The sequence below is a fragment of the Pteronotus mesoamericanus genome, unplaced genomic scaffold (assembly GCF_021234165.1).
Source record: "Pteronotus mesoamericanus isolate MK-2021 breed Mesoamerican mustached bat unplaced genomic scaffold, CSHL_Meso_final scaffold_99, whole genome shotgun sequence".
Lineage (NCBI taxonomy): Eukaryota > Metazoa > Chordata > Mammalia > Chiroptera > Mormoopidae > Pteronotus > Pteronotus mesoamericanus.
Window position 1 is genome coordinate 2,335,037 of NW_026555330.1, and position 16,210 is coordinate 2,351,246.

The 16,210-nt window shown below is 35.8% G+C and overlaps 1 protein-coding gene across 2 annotated transcripts in view; it reads right to left on the reverse strand.

Moving 5' to 3' along the window:
- The window catches only part of MAN1A2 (mannosidase alpha class 1A member 2), a 131,573-nt gene that overhangs the window by 7,034 nt on the left and 108,329 nt on the right, over positions 1-16,210 (reverse strand). For both annotated transcript variants that reach the window (XM_054564910.1, XM_054564911.1), the window contains exons 11-12: positions 14,999-15,171; positions 11,485-11,600 (exon numbers count right to left, since the gene is read on the reverse strand). In XM_054564910.1, the coding sequence (XP_054420885.1) occupies positions 11,485-11,600; positions 14,999-15,171 (289 nt within the window). The remainder of the gene's footprint in view (positions 1-11,484; positions 11,601-14,998; positions 15,172-16,210) is intronic.

Consider the following 16,210-nt stretch of genomic DNA (forward strand, 5'->3'; position numbering starts at 1 on the left):
AGGAAAGCTACGTTCTGTGCGAGCCCCTGTCTCTGCATGTCTCTTGGTTAAATGTGGGCTAGTGGATCATCACTTCTTGGAAGAAGAATGAACAAAGGAATAAAGATAGAAAATACAAGAGTTTCCTGAAGAATGATTCCTTTCCATGGAAGATGATAAGGAAGTACTTCATGTAAACATAAGTGTTAGAAAAATCAGTAAGGTAACAAATGTGAAAATTTTAGCTAACAAAAAATGCTATGTTTTAAAAGAATCTTAATGAAATATATAGTGTGCCCCCCCTTCATTTCTACCTAGAGCCCCAAAACATGATCTTATTTAGAAATAGGGTCTCAAGGACCTTGAAGTGAAATCATTCTGGACTTAGGGTGGGCCCTAAATCCAAGGACCTGTATCTTTACAAGAGAAAGGAGGGGGAGATTTGGACCCAGGCACACGCAGGGAAGAAGGCCATGTGAAGACAGAGGCAAAGACTGAAGTTATGCTGCCATGAGCCAAGGGAGACCTTTAGAGGAAACTGATTTCCGGCCTCTGGCCTCCAGAACTGTGAGAGAACACATTTCTGTCAAGCCACGGAGTGTGGGGTAACTTGTTACGGCCGCCAGGAAAAAGAACACAACTTCCATCCCTACCTCTCGGTGCCTCTGGACCTTAAGCACTGCAGCTTGGTCCCAGAGGTTTGGAGCAAGACTGACCCCTTCTGGCAGAGTCGAGCAATGCTGGTGAGCAGGAGTTGCCACTAGACTTAAATAATATACAGTGTACATGTAAAAATTGATTACAAAGTCAATGTTTAAAATTAAAGTAATATAGTTAAATATCTCTTTTTAACTTTGGACTATAAATTCAGAAGAGGATGTCAAGGACATGGTATACTATTACTCATTGAAATTTAAACCTCGAGTTTAAAAATAGAACAACTGGAGAAGCATGATCTTTGCTGTAAAAGTTGAGAAAAGTCTACAATCTAGATAGCTATCAGACAGCTAGGTATTTTTTACTTCTAATGAAGATTTTTTTTTAAACTATAGTTCAAGGTTAGAGATAATACATTACATATGACACTGACGGAAGCCTGTAGGTATAGAAAAAGGTGCTATTAAGTACTTTAGTTTCACTGGATGTCCTGGGTACCTTTTAGAGCTATTTTTAAATACTGTTCACATACATCTCTTTTTTCCTCCTCTTACATAAAGACAAGACACTCAGAGGAGGTGGTGGTGCCGGAAGTCATTGACACAGTAACTGAATAGGGAACTTTTTCAGAAAGAAGCCACCAAATCTGAGAGAAACGTTTAGGTGTCTACAGAGGAAAGATAAGGCTAAAAGAACCAACCACCAGGTGAATGTATTCTCACTTGGTCCTTTATGTTTCTTTATCAAATGAGCCTGGGAGACACGTTATTCTTTTTCACAACTACCAAATGCAGTGGCACTGTATTATAGATAGGCGATGTTACAACTCATAAAAGGCCTGCAGTAAGGACGGCAAGGACCTCATTAGAAGAAAAAGAAAAGATTGTTTGAAAAATAATTTGTTTCAAACTTCCATTTATTTATACTTCTAGTGTTTAAATAATGTCTCTGGAACTGACTGGTTAGAAATCAAATTAAATTGAAGATAACCAGTGGGAATGACATTCTGAAAGATGGTGCATTAAAACATACAATTATTAATCTCTCCAAAAGATCATCCTCCCTCAGCCCCTCCCCACATCTTTTGTCAAATCTTAAACCTGTTTTCGGGGAGCAGGGCGGAAGAGCTGGGGAAGAAAAATTATTGAAAGAAACACAGCCACATCATGGATTCAAATGCAAAATATATGTGCAGTTTTAAAGATAAACTGAAGGTGGCAGACATTTCGGGTCTGCTGCGATGAGTTAGGCTTTCTCCTGAGATACAAAGGAGCACTGCACTGCTAAGGGGAATTCACTTTCCTCTGCCTTTAGGGATCAAATAAGTCAGGATGATTTTGCTCATAGAAACAGGTCACATTTAAACTATACACACAAAAGGGGTTATCTCGTATAACAGCCCAGAGGTAGATGGTAATAGAGGTTAGTTACGTCAGCAGTAAAATATGGTCAGAGCTCCCAGTTTTGTAAAGGTTAGTGATAAAATTATTAAAAATTTCCTGGTGCTTTAAGAAAACTTTTATTTCTCCCTTTGATATGTATGTAAATCTTTTAAAAAGCAAAACAAACCTGTTGTCAGGTTTTAAAATCCAGCAATGTTTTCCTTAAAGGCCAGGGCGCTCTGTCTTTGAAATGTAAACATCAAGGAAGAGAGCACCCCATTCTCCTTGTCACTATGGGAGGGCAGTTTAGGTCCCTTTCTCAAAGCAGTAATTAGAAGTATTAGTTTTCCTTTTGGATAAAGGCAACTAACTAATACAGATGGCCACCCCAATTACCATGTGAATTGAGAATGAATTATGGTATATATAGCAAATGGTGCTCTGGAGAAAGTATTCTTACATGAGGACCAGTGATCGTTTACCTTCAGAATGTGTATACAATGGATTGCATCTAACCTGATTACATGGAAAAGTGAGGTTTCCTTCTGTCTTTACAATGTGCCTGTGATGCAAACTGCTGTCTGGCTTCATGCTTATTCAACAGTAAAAATGTTTGCTTTCTCTGTTACATTTGTGACAAAGATTTTCTCAGTTGGCAGATTTTGTTATTTAATTCTTTCCCCCAGTAATCAGGATCTTTGTAATATTCTTGACTTTGTCCTCAGAATTTTAAGACCCACCCTGCCTTACATCTTCAAACAAAAGGTCCAAAGTGAGAAAGTAAAAGCAGACCTCTCTCAGGTGTGGGTCTATTTTGACGTTCTACTAGGCGTGGAGTGGTATCTCACTGCAGTTCTAATTTGTGCTAATGATGTTGAGCATTTTTTCATGAGCTCATTCATCATCCTTATAATCTTCTTTAGTGAGGCACTTCAACTCTTCTTCCTGGTTTTAAATTGGGTTGCAGGTTATGTTATTGTCTGTGTATGTTCTAGCCACTTTTCATCATTTCATTTCATTTTCTTTAATTCTTTTACAAACATCTTTCAAAGAACAGATGATTTTAAACTTTAGACCAACTGATCAATTCATTTTTTTATGGATTAAGCTTTTGGTGCGATATCTGAAAAAACCTTTTCCTACCATAAGGTCCCCCAAATTTTCTCCTATGTTTTCTACTAAAAGTTGCATTTTTTTTTTTTTTAGGTTTTCAATTTAGATCTATGATCCGCTTTGAGTAGATTTTTGTTTATGCATACAGAAATTCAGTTACTTCAGCATACTGCATGATTCCAATTACATGCAACTCTAGAAGAGGCAACCTATAGTTACAGAAAGCTATGTGTTTATGGGTGGGGTGGAATTCACTGCAAGACTAGGATGGAAAAATTGACGAGGGTGGTAGCTACCCAGTCTTATATATTTGCCAAAAGGCAATAAGCTGTCCACTTATAATACTGCAATAAAGATGACTTTTAAAGTTGAAAAATAAAGACGAATGGAAAAGGATGGGGAAGAATAACATTATTTGTTATTGCTACATAAGAATAATTTGGGTTGTAGCTCCCTCTACTGTAGGAAAAAAACTGACAAAAATATTTCTAAGTACAGAGTTCTGAAATTGGAAAAAATACTTGTATTAAACAGTGCAAGTGAAATTCACTCCGTGTGTGTGTGTGTTCCTGACAGTCTACAATTTGGATTGCACTGTGATCTGTGATAGGTACTAAGAGGGATTTAAGAATGTGGAGACCGTAGTCCTGGCCCTTCGTGCACCATGTGAGGAGACTGGACAACCTGAAATAGTTAAACAATGATTTGCCCCCCTGACCTCATGTACTAGCCAGTCTTTGTACTAACTATGCTTTGTCATACAGTGTGAGTAACTCCTTCATCTCTAATTGCTTACTACTAGGCCACCAGTATCATTGGTTCCCACAGTGTGATCCTCCAGACCATCAGCATCACCTGGGACCCTGTCTCAAATGCAAATTCTCAGGCCCCAGTCCATTCCTATTGATCAGAACCTTCAGTGATGGAGCCCAGCAATCTGTTCGAAGAAGGTTTCCAGGTGATTCTGATGCAGGCTCAAGTTTTGAGAACCACTGTCCTAGGTTTACCAACTTTGTGAAACTTCCAACAATAGTTTACACTGTTTCTGCTTTTCCTCTTCACGTGCGCATCTGAATTTTTGACTTTACTGAAAACAGATCCACTGCCCTCACTCCCTAATGTTTCCCATCTTGCCTTGGGCCTTTTTTGCTTGCTTTATAAATTCCTTGACCTATTCTTCTAGCACTAACTGAATTCTGAGCTCAGGCCCTGAGCCCAATCAGGAAATGAAATAGATCTGTTATTCTTTTCTCCTCTCCCATTTTTGGCAAAAATCTTATAAAAATCGCTGTTTTTCAGCTGTCTCTCTTGGAATCAAATGATTCACTCCTTCACTTAACAAATACTTAATATGGAAACATGAATGTGTGGCCTCACCATAAACACTAGGGAAACAATAACCATTAAAACATACAAAAATCACTCCCTCATGGAGTTTATATTCTAGTTGGGGAATACCTCAGGAAATTATATGGTATGTTAGGAGATCAGTGTATGCAAAAAGGTAAAGTAAGGTAAAATGATAAGGAACAAGGGAGCAATTAGAAATTTTATGTAAGAGGATCAGGGAATGCCTTAAAAATAGAATTAGAAATTTTTTAAAAAGAGAAATTAAAAGCTACAACTTAAAAACCTAGAACTGTAAAACTTGTAGAAGAAAACACAGCAGAAAAGCTCCTTAACCTGTGCCTTGGCAACAATTTTTTGGATATAACATAAAAGCAAAAGCAAGGAGGCAAAAATAAATGAGACTGCATCAAACTAAAAAGCTTTAATACAGTCAAAGAAACAGTAATAAAAACAGAAAGGCAGCCAATAGAATATTTGCAAATCATATATCTGGTAAGAGTTTAATATCCAATTATGTCAAGAACTCATAAAACTCAGTAACAACAAAAACAATCCATTTTACATAATGATCAGAGGAACTGAATAAACAAGTTTTCAAAGAAGACATACAGATGACAACAGGTACGTGCAAAGATGCTCAACATCATTAACCATCAGGGAAATGCAAATCAAAACCACAGTAAGATATTACCTCACACTTATTAGGATGGCTATTATCAAAAAGCTAAGAGATAAGTATTGCAGAAGATGTGGAGAAAAGGGAACCCTTGTACACTGATGGTAGAAATGTAAATTGGTACAGATGCTTAAAAAAACAGTATGAAGGTTCCTCAAAAAATTAAAAATAGAATACCATATGATCCAGCAATTCCACTTCTGGGTTCATATCCAAAGGAAATGAACACAAGATATCAGATATCTGCACTCCCGTGTTTTTGGCAACATTATGCACAATAGCTAAGATATGGAAACAATCTAAGTGCCCATTAATAGATGAACAGATAAAGACAATGTGATAAACATACACAATGAGTATTATTCAGCCATAAAAAAGAAAGAAATCTTGCTATTTGGGAAAACAAAGATGGGCCTTAAGGGCATTAAGTGAAATAAATCAGACAGACGAATATTGCATACTATCCACATGTGGAATCTAAAAAAGCCGAACAATGTGTAAACAGAATAGAATGGTGATTACCATGAGCTGGAGGGCAGGGGAAGGGGTTTAGAAAAATGTTGGTCAAAGGTACAAACTTCCAGTTAGAACTTGAGTGAGCTCAGGAGATCTAAGGTACAACATTGTAATTATGGTTAACGATGTGTATTATATTCTTGAAAGCTGCTAAGACAGTAGATCTTAAATGTTCTCACAACAATAAAGAAATCATAATTAAGTGATGTAAGCTAACACTCCTATGGTAATGATCGCAATATATAAATATATCCCAAATCACCATATTGCACACCTTAAACTTACATAATATGAGGACTAGAGTGAATATGCAAATTGGAGTCACTATAGTCAAACTGTTAAATTACTAAAATCAAATAGGTTGAGGTATGAGAAAACTATTCTATTCTTGTTTTAACTATCCTAGGAACTTCAACTTTTGAACTTTCCAGTTCTGCAGCAATGCCTAGATACACATCACACCTTCAGATAACCGTCTGACTACCCCCTTGAAGGACTAAGAAAAGAACGTTCACCTTACCCAGACCACCTGACATCTTACTGATAACCACCCTGAACCAATCCTAGGGCTAAGAACACAGGACAAAGTGTTCTCAAGAACGCAGCTGTTACCGTAAGAACTCTTGACTTTTCTTCTTCAGAATATTTCCGGGTTTTTGCCTAGCCGTGTTTCTGTCAGCAAACCCTAAGACCCTTAAATAAATCTTTATTACTTATTTATAACCAAAAAGAAAGAAAAAAAAACCCCTCCTACTTAAGAGCGATCAGAGTACAGATACAAAAAGCCAACCCCCCTTTTTTTTTTTAACTTAACAGATACTAAAGAGGTATTCGACAAATTCAACACATTTATTGAGTGTCTCTTGTATGGTGTGCTGGGTGCCAGGGACGTGAGAGTAGTTAAAAGGAAAAGACCCTATAATTTTGAAGCTTACAATCTACTGACAGAGAAAGATAAACAACAAATATGTCAGGTGGGTATAGTGATATAAAGAAAAATAAAGCAGGACGAGGGGAAAGAATAATGGAGAGTACAGATGACATACATACATACATACACACATACATACATACAAACATAGGGCATATTTTCACAGGCAGATACTCAAAGAATATAGCAATTGCAAGCTAGGGCAAGTGTGATGTGATTTGTAAGTTCCTTGATATCAGGATGTTTCCCTAAAACAGCAATGGCATATATGAGGCACTTAAGTATTTGTTTGATGAATTATCTCATATATTATACTGTATCATCTCTACGTTTTAATCACCATTTACTTAGATTAAAAAGAGAGCTCAAATCTACATAATGAACAAAGAGGTAGAATTAAGGATCCCAGGAAATAATAGTTTAAAAGGGCAAGCAAACACTGAAACTTATCACCATTAACCTCCCAAGAACCTCTGATTGTTTGATTTACCCATTCTTAACCTTTATTTAAAAAAAAAAAAAATTTAAAGTGATTTATTCTCTTGTCTGAGTTGATTCTTAATTACTTAAAATTCAAAATAATTTTAGATGGATTTTCTAAAAAGCTTGCTCAGTCAAACCTCACTTTAGCTATCAAGGACTATCTAAATGTTTCTTCTCAGAATACCCTCGATTCCAACATTTCTAATTGGTTACCATATTTTGCTGTGTATAATAAGCACTTTTTTGCCCAAATTTTTTAGGGAAAAATAAGGATATGCATTATACATGGGTGGCACTAACACATGGGTACGCATCATACACGGCAAAATAGGGTAATTTTGTGAGACACATTTTTTCCCCCCTGAACTTCAAGAGCTTTCTGTCTGTAAGAAGTTTCGAGAAAAGTTAGGCTCTCTAGGCTTATTCTGTTTAATTAAAGTTATCATAATTCAAATGTATATGCCCTTTGACCCAGCCATTTTATTTCTAGGAATCTTACCAATATTTATATTCACAGAGGAAGCGAGAAATATGCACAAGGGTATTCACTGCAACACCATTATAACAGTAAAGAACTAGACCAACTCAGATACCTAACAACTGGGTACTACTGATTAAACAGATTATATGTTTTTCCTCAGTGGATTTACGCATCCATATGGAAACGTTTTCTAGATTAAAATGAAAAATTCAAGTTTCAGGACAGTAGGTATATATAAATATATCTGTAGGGAAAAAAATAAAGGCTATTAAAAGGATATATACTTTATAAATATATGTTTTTATATGTTTGCATGTATCCAGAAATTTCTAAAAAGATATATCAAGGACTGTTTAATACAGTTATGTTTGGGAAGTGAGACTGGATGTGGGGTATGGAGAAACTTATTTTTCATTTTTTCTTTTTCATACTATTAAATCCATTTTGCCATATCCACATATTATTTTTATAATTTAATTAATAATAAGCTAACGCAAGAAGAAAGCATCCTGTTCAGTGTCATTTCACCTTTTTGAGTAGCTAAAATGTGTGTTGTTACCCTTTAATGAATTCGCAATAAGTTTCAACTACTTGATAGAATATACAACTTCAATAATAGTTACTCAGCCTCTGACAAAAGCCTATTTGAATTGATATTTGAGGAAGTTCTATGGAGTCAGCCTAATCTTCATTCCTCTACAGAGTTTTAAGTTCTATCTTAATAATAAGCACCTTTTAATATTGCATTTTAATATTGTGTCATCTGTTTATAGAGAGTAAGTCACACTAGGAGTGTTTTTGCATCTTCTATAACATCAATGTTTGAAGATATTTATCATTATGTATTAGGTTGAACCATATGAAATCATCAGTATTCAACTGTTTTTGACTTTTAAAAAAGCAATTTCATATGGTTCACCTAATAGTTCAATGTTTTTAAAATAATGAACTAGCAAATTAAGACATCTTATGATTTAGAAGGGAAATTTTTTGTTTCATGTGTCAAAGAAACTTGTCCTTTCAACTCAAAAAGATAAAAACCACACTGAATAGGATGCTTCCTTTTTGCTTCAGCTGCCAGGAAGCTCGGCGCTGAATGCAGCACTCAACTGTGACAATTTTCTTAGCCTAGGTTTCATTATATTTATCTGCATGATTCCTGTTTGACCTTTTCTACTTTTATTAACCCAAATGTACTCGTATATATGTTTTTCTGAAAGTATTATAGCAATTTATATATGTATACAACTGGCTATTTAGAGTACTGTGTTGAGAAGGATCCTTCCTGAATTTGGCAGGGAAAGTTATCAAGGTCAACTGGTGCTATTCCACGTATACAGCAGAAGGGGAAAGCCAGCAGTGCCACACATTTATGGCCCTATCCCCTAAGCCGAAGTGCTCAAGTTCTGTACTGACGAGGCATTTGAGAATGAATTGCAAAAGCCAATCTGCAAAAGGTGAGACCTGAGCTAAATTTAAAATGAGAGGGGCATTAATTGACAGAGTATAAAGGTACTCCTGCCAGAACCAATTAAATGTGAAACAATGATATGCAAAGGAACAAATTTCATGTATGTTTATATACATGAATACCTGAATATAAAATAGCTTGGTTTAAGGACAGAATCTATAAGTAAAAGAAGTAAGAAATGAAGCTAGAGAGGAATGAATCATTGTAGCTTTTGAACGGGAGGAAAGTGATATGAGGAATATGGTATATAAATTTTGAAAATCAAAGTAATTTCTTTTTAAGACTAAGAGAGGCCTCAAAATGAGCATTTTACCGCTACTACTACAATATCTGATTCAGGCAAGATGCTAGTAACACTGGGGGAAGGACTGCTGGAAAAAGGACATTCACAGTCTCAAAGTTATCACTGCACAGATCACTTATGAACTATAAAAAAAATTCTTCACATGACCTTATAATCAAATCTAACCTTATGATCAAACTTAAAATCACCAGTTAGGTGCTAAACTGTTATTATGTGCCTGTTTAAAGAGTGCAGTGAGAATACATCACTTATATAATATTTGTGTCAAAAATCTTTCTATCTGATCATAAGGAGATAATCACAAATACATAATTGAGGGATATTCTTCAATGCAACTAGCCTAAATACTTAAGTCGATGTCATAAAAGCAAGGAAACTTTGTTCTAGGTTAAACAAGACAATGGAGACATGGCAACCAAATGCACCAAAGATCCTTTGAGAGTTTTAAAAAAATAGTTTACAGTACATTATTAGGAAAACTGAGAAATTTGAAAATGGACTACATATTAAACAATAGCATTATACGAATGTTCAGTTTCCCCAAGTGTGAAAACTATACTCCGATTACAGAGTTATGCCATTTTCTTGATAACGCTTGTGTAAGTATCAGAAATCTGGTAACTCTCAAATTATAAAGCAAAAATATTCTTAATAAGTAAACAGTAAAACTGTGTTTGTGTGTGTATACAAAAAAATATACAGGAGTGAGGGAATGTGGCAAAAATTAACAATAGGTAAAGGTGAAAGACACAGAAATATTCATTTGTTTTATTCTTGTAATTTTTCTGGTATTAAAAATATTAAAAAGAGCTCTTAAATCATTTGGATCAAATTCTACAGTTTACAGATATGATAACTGAAAGCAAAGAAATTTTATTTTGACATGTTCGTTTAGCTGGGTTGTGGCAAGTGCACAACTAAAGCTCCTGTGGTTTTTATCTGCCAGTCCAGTCTCTCTCAACCAGCTCATAACCGCGAGCCTAATCATGCAGGATAAATCAAAACAGAAATGACTATCAGAGGTAGGGGACTGACTACCAAGAGGATGTTCTAAGCCATCTCAGCAGATAAGAGCGTGGCACAGGGTCAAATGCAGATATGGAAAGAAACGTCACAAGAATCATGATGACAGCGATATATTAGAAAGAGAAAAAATAAATTATAATGCAATACTGAAAAGATGGGAAAGTTAGAGTACTAGGGATAATAAAAGAAAAACTGAAATAAAACCACCATTAGGATAAGAAACTTAGTTTGAGACATCCAAATTTCAATTGTTACATACCAAAATGTAAGCTAGAAGTATACTAGCATGTAAACTTCAGAAAAGTAGGAATTTTTATACTTTTTGTCTACTGATTTATCCTCAAGTAACCTGAACAATGACTAAAAAATAAACATTTTTTTGAACAAATAAAGTGACAGTTTATGAGGCATTAAGGTACAGATAGACAGGAAATAGAAATATGAAGCTTAAGAGAAAGTATCAAGAGATATTTACTTTATAGTCTTTAGGAAGTGGACATATTTAAGATCTCTACCTTCTTCCTGTCAGTAGATAGAGAGCAGTGCCAGAGGTTTGAGTGTAAGCCCAATAATTGTCTTTTTTCTTTTCCATCATTCCTTTCATGTATATCTTTATGGAACTCTCCACTGAAAGGATGGGTAGCTATGGTCATATATCCTCTAGTGCCATCAAAACACCATGATTACTCCCAACAGATTTCATCAGCTAGAGCGAGGAGTTCAGGCGTGGTTCCCGGACCAGAATCATTCACATTGTCCAGAAGCTTGTCATAAATGCAGATTCCTAGGTTCCACCCTAGAGCTACTGAATCAGACACTGCGGGGATGGCCCAGTTACCTGTTTTTTAAAAAGCCTTCCGGATGATTCTAATGCACACTAAAGAACTAAGGACAAAATAAAGGTATTAAACTCTTTTTTGACAAAGTATCTACCTCATACATAGATAGGCTAAGTCATTCTTCTTGGTGTGCAGCTAAAAATCTAAGACCCAATTTAATAAAAAGATATTGATAATAAAATCCAGTGGTACATACTACAGTCATAATTCATCATGTAGTAATCATACAGCAAAACCAGCATACAATACAAAATGTTTAAAAAGGCTTCTACCTACTTTAACGTTTCAGCAAGAAAGAAGCTCTGCTGCACGTCGTCATGGGCGGGAGTCGAGGAATACACATCCTTCACCCCAGAGAACCCACCACTGACTCGGCAATACTTCTCAATAGCCTGTGAAAGAGAGCAGATGAAAGAATCAATTCGACAAATTTCACGTTTTACAGTTACGGGACAACAGTCAAAAGTTCACAGAGCTCTATATGAGAATATGACTGTTTAAGAATAAAGTTTATTATCAAATGGAAATAGTTCCCCCTGGAAAAATTAACTAAGATATGCTATTTCCTATGGAATTTCTCCCTCTTCAAAACTCCTAAATCCTTTTAAGATATCTTACATTTTCCTAACTTAGGAGTCAAATTTAGGCTATTCACCCTGGATTCAAGGCCTGTATGACACAATAAAGTCTCACTAATTCTGACAAATCAAGAGGGAGGTCAATTTGAATTAAAAATTTTAAATGCAATTTTATAATTTCCAAAGATAAACAATAACCCAAACATACTAAAGAAAGCATTACTTAGGGGCTCTGCATAGTAACAGCAATGAGATCATATGTACTGCAAACATACAATGTGACAGAGATTGTATTGTCACCACTCTGTGAGTTAGGCATTATAGCTGGCACCAGCTGGCAGGAGGCACCCACCCACACACCTACTACAATAATAATTACAATATTAAGAGCTAACAATTATGAAGCATTTGATCATGCTGAAGGCTCTTCTAAGAGCTTTAATGCATTAATATTTAAATTTCCAACAACCCTATGAGGTTGTGTTAGCTCTACTTTTTAAGTGGGAAAACTGAGGCCAACTAATTTGCTCCACATTAACTACTGACTGGGAGTAAAAATTCTTAATTTATGTCTCTTTCTGCATCTTTGAACATGTCTAAATAAAACATACTAAATTAAATGGAATCTCTTCAAAACCTTGTTTTTAATTCAAAGCAACTAAATATCCTGCTTATGCAGGTGTATTTTAAGCCTGCATAAGCCTCCAGAATTAAGCCTTTCATGAAAAGCTGAAAGCACACGTGGACTTCTTTCTCCACCTGACCCAGTGATACTGTGGAATGAAAGTGTGGTCATTGTTCTCGCTACTATTCTTACTTTTCTGGTCTTCTTTCTGATGAAAAGCTAATTAACATTGAAAGTGTTTTCTTAATCAAACTGTTCTTTTTAATACAGTTTCATTTTGATTACATTTTCAAGACTTCTTATCAAAGGGTTTGGTACTTTCCTCAATCTAAATATTTTAAACATATTTTAAATAGAAGAGTTTTTAAACACTGTGTTTTGCAAAATGACTGTGTGTCTTTACCCACACAGAACTATCAGAACAGTTGAAGAATACTGAGAAACGAACAGGGAAGCACGACTAATCTTTAAGCCACTTAAAGTCACTCCCTAAAGGCTAATTTTCATGCATACCGTCCTCAAATGTTTGGAAGTTTGAGAATGTACACGTAATAGCTAAAGCTACAGAAGGCCAGAGATACCACTACTCTGTCTCAGCCCATCTTCCCTTTATTTTCTTCACATCCAACAGGGGAGGATAGTGGTGGGCAAGCAAGCAAGCAAATTCTACTTAAGATGTGAATCCTCCTCCTTTGTCTCCATGCCTAACCCCTTTCTCATCAAACATACTTTTGAAACTAGAATCGAAAGCATTAACTATTTCACAATCTTGTTCTTTATGCTTGTGAGTTTGTGTGTGGCCAGATGGGCTATTAAGAGCAAAATTTGAACTCCTGTTAATTTAAATTTAGACAGATGTAGGTTAAAGTTTGCATTTGTCAATCCTCTCTTCGATGGGTGAAAGTTGGGCCATACATTAAGAAGTGGCACAGGAAAAAAACGACCTTAGGAACAGAAGAAATTATCTTAGTATTTCTCAATAAGAGGAGGTTTCTGCCACCACCCCTGACCCCTGATTCAGATCCACCTCCCTTATTCCTCTAAATAAGAACCATGCAATATTAGCGGACAGTCAAGTCAGATTTATTGCAGGATTACTTTGCCTATCCATTGCTCCTATAGAAAATATTGTTTGAAAATAGCATTAACAAGCCACTGTTACCACAAGTGTGTATGTCGCATTCCTGAGCCTCTGCATTACAGCTGGGCTCCCTCTTCAACGGTGGCACACAGTTTCCCTGGCAGCTACGTTCCCGATGTTGGGCGCAGGTGGAAAAGCAGCATCAACAAATGCGGCCCCCTCTGCTCCTGTTCTGTAATCCCCTTCCATTACTATTCTCTACTGTTAGCTGCATAAGGACTATCAGAGTCTGAATGACAAATGGCATGTAAGCCTCCTCACCTTCAAAACCCACCAATTTGCAAATTACAATCAGACTCTTTTGTTTTGTTACTTCCCACTGAAAAGCCTTTAATAGTTCCTCCCCCTTTGAGAGCTCTTTAGTAGCCCCATAAAGAACTCTTAAAGTTAGGGAGGTGTGGTGGGTAGGAGGAGGTGGTGATAAAAAACATCTATGGCTTTTAGATAGGCAAAGGGCTTTCTGTACCCTCAGGAGAAACACCTCCGTAGTAACTGAGAGAGGTGTCTGTGTGTGTGCTGTCTCTCAGTCACTGAGTAACGTACAGATCCCTTGATCTGGCACATAAGGCCACAGACACAATGGCTTCAGACTCCTTTCTCTGGTTGCCACTGTGAAACCTTTTTACACAAACTGGTCTACATTCTGACCTAGAACATACCTTGCATGTTCTCGTCTGAGCACTTTACTGACATTACTTATCTCACCTAGAATTCCATCTATAGGCTTAAGTAATTTAAATAGGAATATTCATCCTAATTACTATTTATCATAATTAGTACATCTCAGTGAATAAAACACTTCCTCATTCTCAGGAATAAGCTATACTTTCACAAAAAGACTAATGTTTCTCTTTCTCCCCAGGTACTGAGAGCCATGAGTTCTCTCAAAGCCAAGTATTGCTAAAAGTAAACCACTTGCTTTCTTTACTTACTAACCATTAAAAATCCTTCCTTTCAAATATATATATATATATTTGTCCATCAATCTAAAACATTTTAAACAATCCACTGATCCTTCTCATGATGATCCACTAAGGAATTGCTTAGAACAACAAGCTGAAAAGAATAGGGTAACCTATCCAAACTGTGAATCTAGACAGTTTTGTAATTTTGGGGTTCTTTTTGGAGTTTGAGCATTAATAGGGAAGTATAAAAAGTTTATAATCATAGTGAAAAACTGCCTTTTAAATGACTCTTTGTAGTTACTCAATTATAATGAGTGAATACTAGCAGGAAAATACTTCTCGTAGAGAACTAAACTGGAGTCTAAGGTTTACTTTTGCTTATTAAGAAACTTAAACCGATTAAACAAGTTTTCCATCAGATAAACAGAAATAGTCCCATAGTTACTGAACACGATGAGGTAATATGGGGGAGGATACGCGACACTAGAGAAGGCCTTGATGTAACACTCTTGCACATGACATGAAAAACTGGTTTATTTACCAGAGCTGCTTCCCAGCCCCACTGCCTGTATCTTGGATCATGAGTGAATCGCCACAGGTACCAATAGGTTTCAATGACTTCTGGACGGAGGATGTAATACTTCTCAGCCTGCCGGACGGCCACAGCCTCTACTGCACCATCAAACTTGAAGGATTCGGGGCCTAGCTTTAATGCTGTAACATGACAAAAGAAATAAATGGTCACAATAAACCACTTGTGTTTCTATGCCAGAGCTTTTTTCTCCCCTGAAGGAATGGGGGTAAAGTTATTTTTGTTGTTTTATTTTTACATTGCTGTTTTGCAAAATCAGTGACTTTTACAAATCCACATTTGGCTTTCTTACAATAGACATAAATATCCCTATTATTCTGACATAAAATCTCTCTCATAAATAATGTACATCAACACACTGCTAAACCTAACTATACAGACAAGGGTCTGGTAGTCTTTTGGAAACAAATGCAAAGGTAAGACAGAAGGCATTACATATTCTGTTTTGGCCCAAAGTAAAATGAGACAGATAACTGTACTGTGCATAATTGTTTTTAAAAAGTCAAGGCAATTTTAAAGTCTTTTTAATAACATACACATAAGAAAACATTTTAGAGCTTAGGTCATTTTTTCCCCCTAGTGACATTTTAGAGCTCAGAGCTTAGACCTTGAATTACATTTAGTTTTAGAGTATGTACTTTTTTTTAAAAAAGCATGCTATATATATATATAAAATATATATTTTATATAATATATATTTTTAATATATTTTATATATAATGTATATATTATATATAATTATATACATTATATATTATATATAAATATGTATATTTTAAAATTTAAATCAGTTTTAAAATTAAACTCTCTTCTCCTGTAGTCTCAAAATATTCAGCAAGGTAGAGTTGACACTGCCAATCATTACGAAATTTCACCAGTAATTTGCCCATTTATTCCTGAAGTTACAAGTTACCAACAAATTACCAATATTTTGTTAGAAAACTTCTATCCAGTTTGACATAGCCATACACATATGTTTCTATATTACATACTATTCCTTGAATGATGTGATTTCCATTTAGGCTGGAATATAGCACTACAGGAAAAGCTTTTTAAGAACTACTTTCTAATCACACCCAGCACCCTACACTTGGGCAATGAAGCCATCTTTCATTGGGATGCTGAAGTCGCACACAATTACCATTCTCAGTGGTCATCTTT